A 15980-nucleotide genomic window follows, 5' to 3' on the forward strand; every position below is an offset into this window, starting at 1 on the left:
CTCCTCTGAGTCTGGATATGATATTCTCTTTACTCCTAGTTGTAGAATTTCCACTCAGCCAGCCCTCCTGTGTTTCTGGATGTTGTCCGTTCCCTGTTTCAAGCTTAATTTGAATTGGTTGTTCAAGGGAGCAATCTCAGGCGTTAACCTATGCCGCCATCTTTGGTTCCTCCAATATGTCTCTCTTGATTTCCTTTCCCTCCTTTGCCATTTTCTCTGGAAGAAACCAGGCGATTTGTTCTCTAGGATTTTCCATAGTCTGAAGTTTGCCAATTTCCCTTGGAACCTTTTAACATGTTCTCTGTCCCTTGTATTTCACATAATGATTGCATGTAGGGCAGCACTATGTATTAGTACATTTTAGAGCTCTGCTGTCCACTGGAGTAGCCACTTGGCACATTTCAAATAATCAATAGTTACATGTGACTAATAAAACATTTACCATTGTAGGTAGTTCCATTTGATGTCACTATTCTAGAGGCTTGATCAAATGTGGAGGCAGGCCACTAAATCTACTTTATAGGTGGTTCTTTTAGATTGTCTTTTGTGATATTATCAGCCATTTAGCATCATTGCCTAGGTCCATTCTTTAAGGGTTTTTAAATGATATTTTAATTTTATCATTCTTCATTTTATTAGCCAGAATCTTCTATACAAAGAAATATGTTTCACTTACTGTTTGGTTCTCTTGAGGTACTGATGGTATAGGAAAGAAGGATAAATACTTTATTGTTTTCAAAATAATGAAGTAGTTTCCTCTCATCAGCATCCTCCAAAGATAACCAGTGGGATTTTCCTTCTTTAAAAAGTGTCATTATGAAGTCATGAACTTGAATATATTTAACATGTTTTAATCCAAAGAATTGTGATTTTTAATGGACTTCAACTACTAGAACTACCTAGTAAGTTTGCGTAACTTTGTTAATGCCTCCATCCCATTTATTCAAATTTTCTATTTTTAAGAATCGTCCGCAGGCAAGTGCCTGGAAGAAGTTGGAGTTGTCACATGAGTATAAAAACAGAAACCAGTTACGGGAATATCAGTTGGAAGGGGTCAATTGGCTGCTCTTTAATTGGTATAACAGGTAAAGAAAAGAATGGCTCTATAGATGGAGGCTTAGTTTGGGTGTTGTTGTTTTTCTGTTTAAACAGGCTTTTTTACATACTTTTAAAAAGATGATAGCTTTTGACATGCTTTTCATTTTCCATGATGAATCTGCAGGCAGAATTGCATCCTGGCTGATGAGATGGGATTGGGCAAAACTATTCAGTCCATTGCCTTCTTGCAGGAGGTATATAATGTAGGCATCCATGGTCCCTTCCTGGTCATTGCCCCACTGTCCACAATTACTAACTGGGAGCGAGAATTCAATACATGGACGGAGATGAACACTATTGTGTACCATGGCAGTCTGGCCAGCCGGCAGATGATTCAGCAATATGAAATGTACTGCAAAGATTCACGGGTGAGTTGTACTTCATGGGATGTTACACTTTAGAGAGTAGGCCAAGGTGCCTGGTATTTTAGAGGCTTTTCATATGAATAAGAGACTTTTGCTGAGGCTCTAATTTAATGCATTTGAATCTAGATTGTGGAGGGCATGATTTTGACTTTGCTATTTTAACCCAGTGGACATTTTGAACCAGAGGAAGTCCTGACTTTATTTATGAATATATATATTTTAAATAGAATTTTACCAGAATTGATGAGTTTTCATCAAGAAATTATTTTCTTCATTTAGCCACTTTAATTCCTTGATCCATACATTGGTGAACTTAAGAAGCCATTTTCTTTTTCAAGTCTATTAAAATTTACATCAAGATTAGTTTCTTCTATGTAAATCTGAAAATAAAAATTTAAATAATCTAGTCTTAACATCAGATTTTACAAATTGTTTTATAGAAAAATCATTACTGTGATTTTTAGTTCTACCAATCCAAATTTATTCAAGTTACATTTTTCTGCTCTTAATTTTATTGAGATGATTCCATTCTTCTGTTCATTTTTAGACAGTAGCCAGTATTATCACATACTGTATTAGTGGCTTTCATTTTTAGTTTTATCTTGTATGTTTTAGCAATACTCAACATGTGTGGATTTCAGTGTTAACCACCAAAAGATCTAGGGCTGAGATACATGAGCTAGGTATACTACAGAGTTGAAAATGTCCAGCTTTATTCATAAGGCCTATTATTTTTCTAAGGAGCTGAGTATGTTGAATGATTGGCACATTGGGTGATTTGGCACTATTTATCAGGAAGATAAACAGCAGCTGAAGAGGCTGGTGGTGCAATTTTATTGCCTATTAAGCCTACCTGAGTATAGAAAAGAAAATGTATACTTCAAAAGAGCTCCTTATTTAGGTACTTTTCTGATTTACAACCTTCATGCTTAGGGGCGCCTCATCCCAGGTGCATACAAGTTTGATGCTCTTATCACCACTTTTGAGATGATATTGTCAGACTGTCCTGAGCTTCGTGAGATTGAATGGCGCTGTGTTATCATTGATGAGGCCCATCGACTAAAGAACCGTAATTGCAAGCTGCTTGATAGTCTCAAGCACATGGACCTGGTGAGTTCCTCACACTGACTTGTGGGCAGAGACACCTGGAATTAAAATAAGCCTTAATTCCTGTAGAATTAATAAACTCCTAAGTAAATACAGAAAAGAACAGGATCTTGATATTGGGTGGTGTCTATAGTCTAGAATTGGAAGGCAACTGTGGGTTAGTGGTTCTCAACCAGTGGAGAGGTGGAATACTATTATTAGATACCTAATACTGCACAACAAAATACCCCAAAACTTACTGGCTTAAAACAGTAACTATATTTTTCATGATTCTCTGGCTCAGCAAGTTGGGCTGGGCTCAGCTGGGCCATTTCTTTTGGTGGAACTTGGGCTCAGCTGGGCCATTTCTTTTGGTGGTCTTACCTGGAGTCAGTAATGCAGCTGCAGCTAGCAGTCAGTGCTGGTTGTTGGGTGGGGTGCCTGGGCCATCTTCCACATGGCCTGTTATCCTCCAGTTGGCCAGACTTTGCTTCTTTAAATGGTAGCATCAGGGCAGTATTCCAAGAGGGCAAAGGCAGAAGCTGCAATGCCTTTGAGGTATAGACTCTGAAACTCAACACGATATTACTCTGCTACATTCTCTTTTTCAGAGCAAGTCACAGGCAAGCCCAGATTCAAGGGGTGAACCTTGATAGGAGGAACTACAAAGAACTAATGGCTATATTTAATCCGACACCTTCCCTAAAAGAGGACATATTAGTATATAGGAGTTGAGTGTGGAGAAGCATATGTAATTGCAAAAAAGGCCATTCTGAATTTCTCTGTTTATAATCATAATAATTAAGTTAATTCAAAAATGTTGAATATGAAAGGTTTTCTTAAATGTTTTGTGTTTATCAAGAGGGAGCAAGTGAAATAAAAGTTAAGAGAGTAATCTGTTCCATTCCCATAATTTTACAGATAAAGAAAGTAAAGCTAAAGTTATATGCTTGAGAGAAAATCCCAAAAGACCTTTGTATTTTTGAATCTTCTCAATCTTCTGTTTTCTCCATTTCTAGGAACACAAAGTACTACTCACAGGAACACCACTGCAAAATACTGTGGAGGAGCTGTTTAGCTTGCTTCATTTCTTGGAACCATCACAGTTCCCCTCGGAATCAGAATTTCTCAAGGATTTTGGGGATCTCAAGACAGAGGAACAGGTAGGATGACTGTATCTGATGAGGTGCTAACCTCAGACAAGAAAGATAAAGTTTGTAATAAACAGGCATCTATTTCCATAGGCATCAAGGGTCTTTCCGAACTTCTTATAAACTTGTGCCTAAATCATGTGTAGCGTTGTCCAAAAATCTACATTTTTCAGATACTGGAAAGCTCTCATTGTATTTCTTAATGTTTCCACATACTGTGAGAATGTCCTCATGTTAGTGATTTCATTTCTCTCTGTTTCAGGTTCAAAAGCTACAGGCCATTCTCAAGCCAATGATGCTGAGAAGACTGAAAGAGGATGTTGAAAAAAACCTGGCACCCAAACAGGAAACTATTATTGAAGTAGAGCTGACCAACATCCAGAAGAAATACTACCGGGCTATTTTGGAGAAAAATTTCTCCTTTCTTTCCAAAGGGGCAGGTCACACTAACATGCCTAATCTACTCAACACAATGATGGAGTTGCGCAAATGCTGCAACCATCCCTATCTCATCAATGGTGAGGAAATTTCTGGAAAATACCTGCCATTCTTTTTTTTTTTTTTTTTTTAAAGAAAAACTGATATACCCTTCAAATGGAGAGCAAGACAAGACTGAGTTTAGCATAGTACTTAACAGTGTGGGTTTTAGCTCTGGCTGGTTTGGCTCAGTGGATAGAGTGTCAGCCTGTGGACTGATGGGTCCCAGGTTCGATTCTGATTAAGGGCACATGTCTGGGTTGCAGGCTCGATCCCCAGTAGGGGGCGTGTGGGAGGCGGCTGATAAATGGTTCTCTCTCAACATTGTTGTTTCTGTCTCTCTCTCCCTCACCCTCTCTGAAATCAATAAAAATATATTTAAAAAAGAGTGTGGGTTTTAGAGCCAAACAGTCTGGATTTCACTTTTTTAAAAACATTTTTATTGTGTTTTTTTTGTTTTTAGAGAGAGAGGAAGGAAAAGGGAGAGAGATTGAAACATCAATGAGAGAGAACATCAATTGGCTGCCTCCTGCATGCCTCTTACCGGGGATCCAGTCCACAACCCAGGCATGTGCCTGGACAGGGAATCGAACTATTGACCTCTTTTTTTTTTTTTTAAATATATTTTATTAACTTTTTTACAGAGAGGAAGGGAGAGGAATGGAGAGCTAGAAACATTGATGAGAGAGAAACATCAATCAGCTGCCTCCTGCACACCCCCACTGGGGATGTGCCTCAACCAAGGCACATGCCCTTGACCAGAATCGAACCCGGGATCCTTCAGTCCGCAGACCGACGCTCAGTACCTGAGCCACACCACCAGCTGGGCAATACCTTCCATTTCTATATTTCATGTTTTACTTTCTAAATTACATTCCCTAGGAACAATTGGTAAATTGACTGAATCAGCCTAATTTGGGAGTGGAGGGGAGGGAGTTTTCCTTTTGAAACAATTCTTATGTGAAATACCTTTTTTTTAAATCTTTATTGTTGACAGTATTACAGATGTACCCTGTTTTTCCCCCATTAATCCCCTTCACTCCATTCCCATTATGTGAAATACCTTTCTCTATTTTTTCTACCTGCTTGATCCTAAACCTCTAAAATTAATTAGGATTTGCTGTTTTGAATTTCATGAATAATCATTCAAGTCATTCTCTTCTCTGGTTAATGTCATTATTGCTACTCCATTTTGCTGTTTTTGTTTTTGATGCAAGTAGCATCGAATGTCTTTGTCCACACATTAACATATTTTTTACCCAATTAATAATTTTTAGCCTTACTTGGGATATTTTAATATAGTTGAAGATGATTAGAATTTCAGGAGTGCTGAAATTCTGTGTGATATGTTGATCTCAAGTCAGATTACTCTTTTCTCCTTTATCTCAGTTAAATAAACTATAGCCTTAGTATGTTTTTCTGGACCTTGCCATCAAGTTTGATTTTTCTTTTGACAGGTGCAGAAGAAAAAATCCTAACAGAATTTCGAGAAGCTTGCCATATTATACCTCATGACTTCCACTTGCAGGCCATGGTCCGTTCAGCTGGCAAATTGGTTCTTATTGACAAATTACTTCCAAAACTTAAAGCTGGTGGCCATAAGGTTCTGATCTTCTCCCAGATGGTACGCTGCCTAGATATCCTAGAGGATTATCTAATCCAGAGGAGGTGAGCAAAGAGTCATTCCTTGCCTTATGTTTACTGTATCATCATAAAGCTGCAAAAAAGTAGTAGGACCTGAGTTTAATTTGATCAGGACTGGGATAGGAGAAGTATTTAAGACTCTGATTCTCAACTTTCTGTTCAGCTTTTAGTCAACTAGAGATATGGAAGTACTGGTATTGACCCTACTCTGCTTTTTTAAATCTATTTTTTCTCAATTAAATTTTTTTCCCTGTGACTCCCAAACAGGTACTTATATGAGCGTATTGATGGGCGAGTTAGAGGGAACCTTCGACAGGCTGCTATTGACCGCTTCAGCAAGCCTGACTCAGACCGCTTTGTCTTCTTGCTATGCACCCGGGCTGGTGGACTTGGTATTAATCTCACAGCTGCTGATACCTGCATCATCTTTGATTCAGACTGGAATCCACAAAATGACCTGCAGGTAAAAGAAATCATTGTTTTAGGGACTAACTACCTAACCTGGGAAGTTTTTCAATGGGATCAGGGTCTCTTAGAAACTTGTACTTCGGAGAGTATGGAATTGTTTACTTAGTAAGGGTGGCAGTCCAGATTAGAGGTCAGCAAACTCTTTCTTGCAAGGACCAGATAGTAAATGTTTTAGGCTTTGCGGAACATGTAGTTACTTTTTGTTTTAATGTGTTTTTATTGATTTTTAGAAAGAGGGAGGGATAGAGAGATAGAAACATCAATGAGAGAGAGACATCATTGAATGGCTCCCTCCTGCACACCCCCTGCTGGGGATTGAGCCCACAACCCATGCATATGTCCTGACCAGGAATCAAACCAGTGAATTCTTTGTTCCTGGGTTGGCATTCAACCACTGAGCCACACCGGCCAGGCCAGAACACATAGCTTCTACTCTTATAACACAAAAGCAGACATAGACAATATATAAATGGATGGGTAGGGGTATATTCCAGTAAAACTTTATTTATAGAAACACGGTGTCCATACAGACCATAGTTTGCTGACCCCTGGTCTACATGATGGGGCAATAATTTCATCTTGAAATATACTTTTGATTTTGAGTTGATATCATGGCTGCTTTATAGATGTGAATTGGTATTTTTAATCAGCATCCCCATCTCCCATTTTAAGTTATCTTTCCCTTTTCTTCCATTTTTTATATCCAGGCCCAGGCACGATGTCATCGAATTGGGCAGAGCAAAGCTGTGAAGGTGTACCGTCTCATCACTCGGAATTCTTATGAGAGAGAAATGTTTGATAAAGCTAGCCTCAAGTTGGGATTGGATAAGGCTGTGCTGCAGTCAATGAGTGGTCGGGATGGCAACATTACTGGCGTGAGTTCTCTTGGTCTATTGATAATGTTTGTACCAGGTCATAGAGATAGAAACAAAAAACTATTTTTGCATTGGAATCTCACCACCTTATTTGGATTTTCAATTTTTATTTCTTTCTTAGTTTTTTTAATTTTTAGAGAGAGAGGAAGGGAGGGAGAAACATAGATGTGTGAGCAAAACATTGGCTGCCTCCTGTATGCCCCCTACCAGGAATCGAACCAGTAACCTTATAATTCTTAAAATATAACAAATTAAAATATGATATCGTTAGATAATGTTATCTTGGTAGTCTTTTCATCTTTCTATTGGATTTTGTAGATCCAGCAATTCTCCAAGAAGGAAATTGAAGACCTCTTACGAAAAGGAGCATATGCAGCCATAATGGAGGAAGATGATGAAGGTTCTAAGTTTTGTGAAGAGGACATTGACCAGATCTTGTTAAGAAGAACCACAACCATCACCATTGAGTCTGAAGGAAAGGGTTCTACCTTTGCCAAGGTATGTTCTATCTGTGCCAGAGGCTAGACAAGCAGAGATAGACACAAGAATCTCTAGGCAGGGGAGGTATATATTTAACTTTTATTAGCATTTATTTTATGCTGATTTTACTCCTGGGCCAAAAGTTTTTGTTTCTTCAGTTTCTTCTGGAATATCTTTTTCTTCTGTGCAACCTCCTCTTCTGGTTTAGGAACAGCCTTCTCTTTTTCAGTGAGGATCACCTCAGTGTGGCAAGGGGAGCTCATGTGTGGGTTAATCCACCCATGAGGTCTGTAAATTCTGTGCTGCACCTAGGGAGTTTTGTTCACCTGGAGGTGCTCAATGACCAGAAAATCTACATCTAAGCCCTTAAGTTCAGCATTACTCTCTGCATTTTTAAGCATGTGCAGCAAAATTCAGTACTCTTTTGGCCACTGACCCTGTGTTCATCCCCACTATTTGGCCTGGACACACCTACCAACTCCAGTATTTGTAACAACAGAGGGGCACACATTGCTTCTGTAAAGTGGCATCCTTCAGATACTTGGTAGCTTTTAGGATATGTGTACCCTTGATGGCCTAGACAGTTTCACAAGTGTTCTTAAAAGGAACGTGAAGATTTGAACCTCTTGGTTTGCATGATTTTGTGTGGTTTTCTGGGACAAGTGAATAGCAAACCATTTTCAGAAGTCACCTCAGGCTGCTTTTAGGACAAGCTAAATATATGTTGTAAAAGCAGTTAACTGGTTTCCCATTGCTCAGAAAAGTAGTATAGTCAACTTTACTCTGTTCTTTTGTTCCTCACCAGGCAAGCTTTGTTGCTTCTGAAAATAGAACAGATATTTCTTTGGATGACCCCAACTTCTGGCAAAAGTGGGCCAAAAAGGCTGACTTAGACATGGATCTACTCAATAGCAAGGTGAGCTGCCTTTTCCTTTAGGGAAGAAATATTACAGAAGACACAGTACTCTCGGGAATCTTTATAGCTGCTCAGTTTCTTAGATGCTGACCTTGGTTTATAATAGTGTATTATATACAAAGGCTGTTGAAAAAACTTTCTACATAGTAGGCCCCAGAAAACTTAGATATCTACCACTTCATTTATTTCCTGAATCCCTGTAGATTATTTAGCATGTCCTTAAAAAATCTCTGTGAGTATCTACAAACGTTACATCCAAGGCTATTTCAACCATAATTGTCTTAATGCCTTTCTCATGATCATATCATGAAGAGTTACATCTCTTTCTATTCTTTGCATAGAATAACTTGGTGATTGACACACCTAGAGTACGAAAACAGACCCGCCACTTCAGCACTCTGAAGGATGACGACCTGGTAGAATTCTCTGATTTGGAAAGTGAAGATGATGAGCGGCCACGCTCTCGCCGGCATGACCGTCACCACACCTATGGACGCACTGACTGCTTTCGGGTGGAAAAGCACCTATTGGTATATGGGTAAGAACCCACCTTCCCATCAGAGTATGTGCATCTCCATCTTGATAGGCACCCTGTTTGTCATTCAAGTTGGAGATTTCAAATGGGACAATAGGACAAACTTTATTTATTCTGTTACCATGTTTTCCCAAGATCTTATTGTCTCACACCTTTTTGGGATATGTGATTCTGGGGACTGGGGAATGTTATTGAATTAGAGTCCCCCGGAATATGCTAATTAGCCATTATGACCCAAGCGCATCACAGCAAGATCAGGAGATCTCTCACGAGATCAAGAGATCACTCACTCATGGATCTACAGGAAGGTGGGCCAACGAGGTACAAGCAGGCTTCGGAGAGCTATAGGAGGGGGCAGGGCAGCAAGCTATGGTGGGAAGGAGGCTAAGGGGAGCTATAGGAGAGCGGGGCAGTGGGCAGAGAGCTAGAGGAGGGTGGGGCAGCAGGTGGAGAGCTACAGGAGGGCGGCAGCGACCTACTGGCGCATGGATTCGTGCGCAGGGCTACTAATATATTAATATAATTTCCTTTTTGTTCTTCTAGTTGGGGACGGTGGCGAGATATCTTATCTCACGGACGCTTTAAGCGACGTATGACTGAGCGAGATGTGGAGACAATTTGCCGGGCCATCCTCGTGTACTGTCTTTTACACTATCGTGGGGATGAAAATATCAAAGGCTTCATTTGGGACTTGATTAGCCCTGCTGAAAATGGCAAGACAAAAGAATTGCAGAATCATTCTGGTAATTACCAACTCTTTACTTTTCATCTTTCTTTGGGTTATCTAATCCTTTTCAGGTCCAAGGAGTTTTCTCAATCCAAGTCTTCAATGTTTCCCCTTCTCCAGGTCTATCTATCCCTGTGCCTCGTGGTCGCAAGGGAAAAAAGGTAAAGTCACAAAGCACTTTTGATATCCATAAGGCAGATTGGATCCGGAAATACAACCCTGACACTCTCTTCCAAGATGAAAGTTATAAGAAACACTTGAAACATCAGTGTAACAAGTAAGGATGGAATTTGACCAAGACTAAAATGTTTCCACTTCAGACTTTCTCTACACTATTATTGAGCCATCTCTTCCTCTCTTCTTTGTAGGGTGCTGTTACGGGTACGAATGCTATACTATCTGAGGCAGGAGGTGATTGGAGACCAGGCAGAGAAGGTGTTAGGGGGTGCCATTGCCAGGTAAAGTTCTTCTGTAGTTTTCTTGCCATGCCTTATTGAAGGAAAGATTGTTTTATTTATTTAATTTTATATTATATTTATACTGGGTAATTAAAATCTATCTAGTAGGTCTTTAGTTCTGTATCTGATACCAGCAGAAGGAAGTAGACAGCTGCATAAGCATTTAAATTAATGGATAAAAGAAGATTCTTATAGTACTCTCTCCAAGGTTTATTATTTTAATTTCCTGCATTGCCGTACTGACTCTGCCCTCTTACACCCTTTTTTTCCCCAAAGGAAAATGTTTACTATAAAAATTCAAGATTCACATTATGGTAAATGGTAAATGAAATATCCTCTTGATAAGAGTTCAACTTTTACTTTTTTTTTTTCCTATTTAATCCTGCCATCTTTTTTTCTAGTCCTCCCGCACCTTTTCCTGTCTGTGGTTACACTGATAGATTCCCTCCTTCACAAGTTAGGTTTATCATTACAAATTTTAATACACACTTTAGCTTTACCAGCATCTAGGTTATATTTGTAATCTTCCTTTACCTTCATTCCCAAGTATACTTTTAGTTGTCCATGTTCTTGGAAAGACATGTGGCATTTTATTTTTCAGTTTTCTGTTGATTTTTGGTGTTGTCCTCTTATACCTTTAGTGAGATTGACATATGGTTCCCAGTAGTGGATCAGCTGGAGGTTCCGACAACATGGTGGGACAGTGAGGCTGACAAGTCCCTGCTCATTGGCGTGTTTAAGCATGGTAAGTACCTTCTTTTAGTCTGTTCCTTTCCTGTTGTAGATTTATATCCACAGATTGAACATTTAGCAAAATGCTCATGACTAATAACTGACTTCTGTGATTGATCTTCAATAAACTTACGTTTGAGTGGGAAACTAGTTCTTAAATATTCAGAGCTGAGTAGCTATCCCTATAAATAGATTTTTAAGAAAGACCAGATGGATAGTTAAATCCCAATGTAGGGAGTCTTCCATCAGTTCTCTAATAATTGTTACCAATCTGTATGTTGTGGTGTCTAAGTTAAGGTTCCACAAATCAGGGGAGGTAGTATATGCTCACTATCACTAAATGTACTTAATTTGTATGACTTTACTGTAGCTTGCTGAAAGTGTTCTATAACATCCATTTTTCTAAATGTTCAGCTGTCACTCCAAACCTTTATTAAAATAGGATGTTATAGAAGTAGAATACTTTCTACTTCTGATGTGTGTGTAAACAATAGTGTTTGAGTGAAATAATAAACCGGGGGGGGAGGGGGGGGAATACTTTCTCTTCTTGTTTGCCTAATGACAAATCCTAGGCATTAAAAGCATTGAGCGCTAAATTCCAGCCCACTGACTTGGTGAATTGGAATATTATTTCTTTTTTTAAAATATTTTTCCTGCCGGAGCCGGTTTGGCTCAGTGGATAGAGCGTCGGCCTGCGGACTGGGGGGTCCTGGGTTCAATTCCGGTCAGGGGCATGTACCTGGGTTGCGGGCACTTCCCCAGTGGGGGATGTGCGGGAGGCAGCTGATGGATGTTTCTCACTCGTCGATGTTTCTAGCTCTCTGTCTCTCTCCCTTCCTCTCTGTAAAAAATCAGTAAAATATATTAAAAAAAAAATATTTTTCCTGCCCTGGCTGGTGTGGCTCAGTTGGTTGGGCATCCCCCCCGAGCACCTAAAGGTTGTTGTTTTGATTCCCTGTCAGGACATGTGCCCTGGTTGTGGGATCAATCCCCAGTAGGAGGCATGCAGGAGGCAGCTGAACAATGTTTCTCTTTCTCTCTTTCTCTCTCTCTCTCCTCCCTCCCTCCCCTCTCCCTCCCACCCCCACCTTCCTCTCTAAAAATCCATTTTTAATAATAAAATACTTCTGTTTACTTTTATATAATAAAAGTAATGGCACTGATCCACATGTTTTTGAGAAGTTTAATGGGATAAGAAAAAGTGTGAGCATTTATAATTTTGGGCTTACTTGTGAGACACATAGGTTTAGAAAAGTATAAACATCCTAAAGTGTGAGCATTCATTCATTTACCATTCATGAAAAGTTCAGTCTGTTCGCAGGTACAAGTTTTTAATCCTTCATTTGAAAATGTGTGACTTTTCCCTAAATTTTTTTTCTTTTTTAGTTTCCCCATCTATGTAGTAAAAATAATAGGAAGACTACCAATTAAATGGCTGTCCCTATAAATAGATGTGCAAGAAAGACCAGATGTATAGTTAAATCCCAATGTAGGGAGTCTTCCATCTGTTTCTAATAATTGTTACCAATCTGTATGTTGTGCCATCTAAGTTACATGTATCAAAATTGATTAAATTCCTATTTTTAATAACTAGTATTAAAGCTCTTTATAACTCTAAATTGCTATAGAAATATTAAATATAGTAATACTAGAGGCCCAGTGCATGAAATCATGCACAAGTGGGGTCCCTTGGCCTGGCCTGTGGGATCAGGCTGAAACCGGCTCTCTGACATCCCCCGAGGGGTCCCAGATTGTGAGAGGGCACAGGCCTGGCCAAAGGACCCCACCACTGCATGATTGGGACCGGGGAGGGAAACAGGAGGTTGGCCAACAGGGGAGAGACCATGGGAAGGCTCCAGGGCATGTCAGGCCCATCCCGCTCGGCCAGACCCCAGCAGCAAGCTAACCTAACAGTCATAGTGTCTGCCCCCTGGTGGTCAGTGCACATCATAGTGAGCAACTGAGCGGCCAGGGCTCCAGGGTGTGTCTGGCTCAGTCCCGATTGACCGGACCCCAGTAGCAAGCTAACGTACTGGTCGGAGCATCTGCCCCCTGGTGGTCAGTGTACATCATAGTGACTGGTTGACCAGTTGACTGTCTGCCCCCTTGTGGTCAGTGCATGTCATAGCAAGCAGTTGAACGGCCTTAGCATATTATGCTTTGATTGGTTGACCGGACACTTAGTATATTAGGCTTATATAGGATAACTCAACAGCTGTCCAGGTTAACATTTAGACTATATTCTGCATTGTGAACAAAGGAACCCATATAATATACAAAATAAGCATATGAAATAAGCATAAAAACAAAATGAATCCATGATTTTCTTCAATTTATGGCCCTTTTTCTTCTAGGCTATGAAAAATACAATACTATGAGGGCAGACCCAGCTTTATGTTTCTTGGAAAAGGCTGGTCGACCAGATGACAAAGCTATTGCAGCAGAACACCGAGTGTTGGATAATTTCTCTGACATAGTAGAAGGGTAAGCATTGGTGTTTAATTCTCTTAAAGTTCTGAGGCAACCCTCTAAAGGCTATTAGATAACTTGTGCTAAGAAATAACTTTAGCCTTGACTGAACACATTGGGATTAACTACAATGATGGTTATACTTATGAATGATAAATTCTTAACAAAGAGTGAGACCAGCAGAAAGGACTGGCTTAAAACCATGCATTGCCATAAGATACAACTAAGGGTGAAAATTAGTATTACTTCCAATTGGCTTATTTGATGTTCTATTCCATTTTCTTTGCAATACTTTTCTGTACAGCCACAGTAGCTGAAAGGATAACTAGTCGTCTTAAAAAATAATAGCCATGTAGCTCTTCCATACCACTTACGTGGTAGAGCCAAAGGAAATTTTAGCTCTGGTTTATCATCTCTTAGTGGTGGTTGACACATAAAAGCATTACTCTGGATACATGCCTCGATGATGAATTGCCATGCTAATACTGAGCCATCAGGTGGGGCAGTGTTGCCCTACTTGGGTGCCAGTGAGTTGAACAAAACTTCTCATGTGGAGACCTGAGGGGCATGTGAGAGAGTTGGCTTAGTTCATGAATACCCATACATCTTCATGATTGAGAGGTTTCTCTTTGATGATCAAAACCTCAGGTTGCTTAGTGAAGGACCCTCAAAGGAAATTGGGCCGTTTATTCATTGCAATAATAAATTATTTAATTATTATGTCACTCTTCTGCTCAGTAGAGCAAAGTTGTAAAAATAAACAAGCATGGGTCATTCGAATGAAATAAAAGTATATAGTTGGGAAGGGGGTAGGTAATGGGTTAAACAATAAACAGGGCTATCAAGAAACAACAAGTGTGCTTGCTGGTGTTTCATTTTAAATTAAAGCAACGTAACAGTGCTCTTTGTCAATTTTTCCCTGTTCTTTGTTCTTTTGGATGCTGTGCCTAACTTACTCAGAGCTTTGCACCTGGCCTGCCTTTCCTTCCAGCATGAAAAAAAAGACTATTCCATGCTGGATTGTATGTTTGGCCAGCTCTTCATCCTAGGTTCCTCTTAGTGAAAAAAGGTATGTTGCTAATAGCATTTTCTCATGCCTCTGTGTAATTTTAGGGTTGACTTTGATAAGGATTGTGAAGATCCTGAATATAAACCACTCCAGGGTCCCCCAAAGGACCAAGATGATGAGGTGAGAATTCTCATTTAAGTCTATTTTCTCTCTTACTAAATAGTTAAGTATTCTCCCATTCCTTCAATCCTGAAGTATATTGACTAATTTATAATACAAAATGAAAAGTAATTACCATTTGAGAATATAAATTATTATAGAAAGGATTGTAATGCTTCTGGGGGAGATCAGGGATGACTTTGTGGAAGACCTAAACTGGACATTGGAAAATACTATTTTTAATAAATTCCTGAGTCCTGTTATCTTCAAGCCATTAATAAGAACTGACTTTTCAGGTTCTTCTTTCTTATTCACTTAGTTACTTCAAGTGTTTCGTAGGGTTCCTTTCAATAGAAAATTTTCTTGATCCCTTGGTACTATAGAAGGACACACATGAGAAAGTGATTTCAGAGTATCAACTTCTTCCCCTTTCCCTCTTCCCTCCATCCTGTGGGGTGGATCTCCTTCTCTAGGGTGATCCTTTGATGATGATGGATGAGGAGATCTCAGTAATTGATGGAGAAGAAGGTAAATGTCTAGGTCACCTAGTACAATTTGTGTGGGATGGTGTGTTTGGGGAATTATCAACTGATTCTATCCTATCCTGGGATTTCTAAGAGCTTTGCCTTTGGGTGGGTTGAATTACCAGCATTATCTGTACTGTCTTTCCTGTACTTCTTTTTCATTCTACTTTGGTTCCCACAGCCCAGGTAACCCAACAGCCAGGCCATCTATTCTGGCCTCCAGGCTCTGCCCTGACAGCTAGGCTTCGGCGCCTAGTCACAGCCTATCAGCGTAGCTACAAGAGAGAGCAGATGAAGATAGAGGCTGCAGAACGTGGGGACCGGAGACGGCGACGTTGTGAGGCAGCCTTCAAGCTAAAAGAAATTGCACGGCGGGAAAAACAACAACGGTAAGATATGGCTGGGAATTTGGGCTAAACTGTAACCTTGTCTTTACTATAGGCCCTATATTGAAAAGCATCTTAAGAAGAAATTTTTTGAAATTCTCTAAAGAAGGACTATCTTCTTTGCCCTTAATTGTTACACTTCTTTGACATAAACTTCACTTTCTGCATAATTATAACTCCCAGGAAGATCTCCTGTGTAGACATTCTCATTATTTGCCCACATCATTTTTCCCTTTAGCTTGCTAATTATTAAATTCTTACATGTTACAGAGTACCTCTTAACTACCTCTTCTGCTATCTTCTGGGCCTTTATTTTCCCCCTAATTTCAATTTTTGTGTATTCAGATTCTCTAAGCCACACTAAGAAGTAACCGGTTTCCCTATATTCTGATCACTGTTGTCTGATTCCTCCTCCCTTTGT

The 15980-nt window shown here is 39.7% G+C and overlaps 1 protein-coding gene and 1 pseudogene across 1 annotated transcript in view; one reads left to right on the plus strand and one right to left on the minus strand.

Annotated features, from left to right (window-relative positions):
- The window catches only part of CHD8 (chromodomain helicase DNA binding protein 8), a 65457-nt gene that overhangs the window by 42361 nt on the left and 7116 nt on the right, over nucleotides 1-15980 (plus strand). The window contains exons 12-30 of the mRNA XM_006772359.2: nucleotides 964-1085; nucleotides 1223-1466; nucleotides 2397-2573; nucleotides 3569-3712; nucleotides 3963-4218; nucleotides 5635-5845; nucleotides 6089-6284; nucleotides 6997-7164; nucleotides 7483-7662; nucleotides 8450-8560; nucleotides 8902-9098; nucleotides 9639-9838; nucleotides 9943-10099; nucleotides 10191-10280; nucleotides 10922-11025; nucleotides 13367-13496; nucleotides 14595-14670; nucleotides 15123-15177; nucleotides 15355-15562. Of these exons, the coding sequence (XP_006772422.1) occupies nucleotides 964-1085; nucleotides 1223-1466; nucleotides 2397-2573; nucleotides 3569-3712; nucleotides 3963-4218; nucleotides 5635-5845; nucleotides 6089-6284; nucleotides 6997-7164; nucleotides 7483-7662; nucleotides 8450-8560; nucleotides 8902-9098; nucleotides 9639-9838; nucleotides 9943-10099; nucleotides 10191-10280; nucleotides 10922-11025; nucleotides 13367-13496; nucleotides 14595-14670; nucleotides 15123-15177; nucleotides 15355-15562 (3026 nt within the window). The remainder of the gene's footprint in view (nucleotides 1-963; nucleotides 1086-1222; nucleotides 1467-2396; nucleotides 2574-3568; nucleotides 3713-3962; nucleotides 4219-5634; nucleotides 5846-6088; nucleotides 6285-6996; nucleotides 7165-7482; nucleotides 7663-8449; nucleotides 8561-8901; nucleotides 9099-9638; nucleotides 9839-9942; nucleotides 10100-10190; nucleotides 10281-10921; nucleotides 11026-13366; nucleotides 13497-14594; nucleotides 14671-15122; nucleotides 15178-15354; nucleotides 15563-15980) is intronic.
- LOC102753532 lies at nucleotides 7690-8322 on the minus strand (annotated as a pseudogene).

This window comes from Myotis davidii, unplaced genomic scaffold, assembly GCF_000327345.1.
Source record: "Myotis davidii unplaced genomic scaffold, ASM32734v1 scaffold666, whole genome shotgun sequence".
NCBI lineage: Eukaryota > Metazoa > Chordata > Mammalia > Chiroptera > Vespertilionidae > Myotis > Myotis davidii.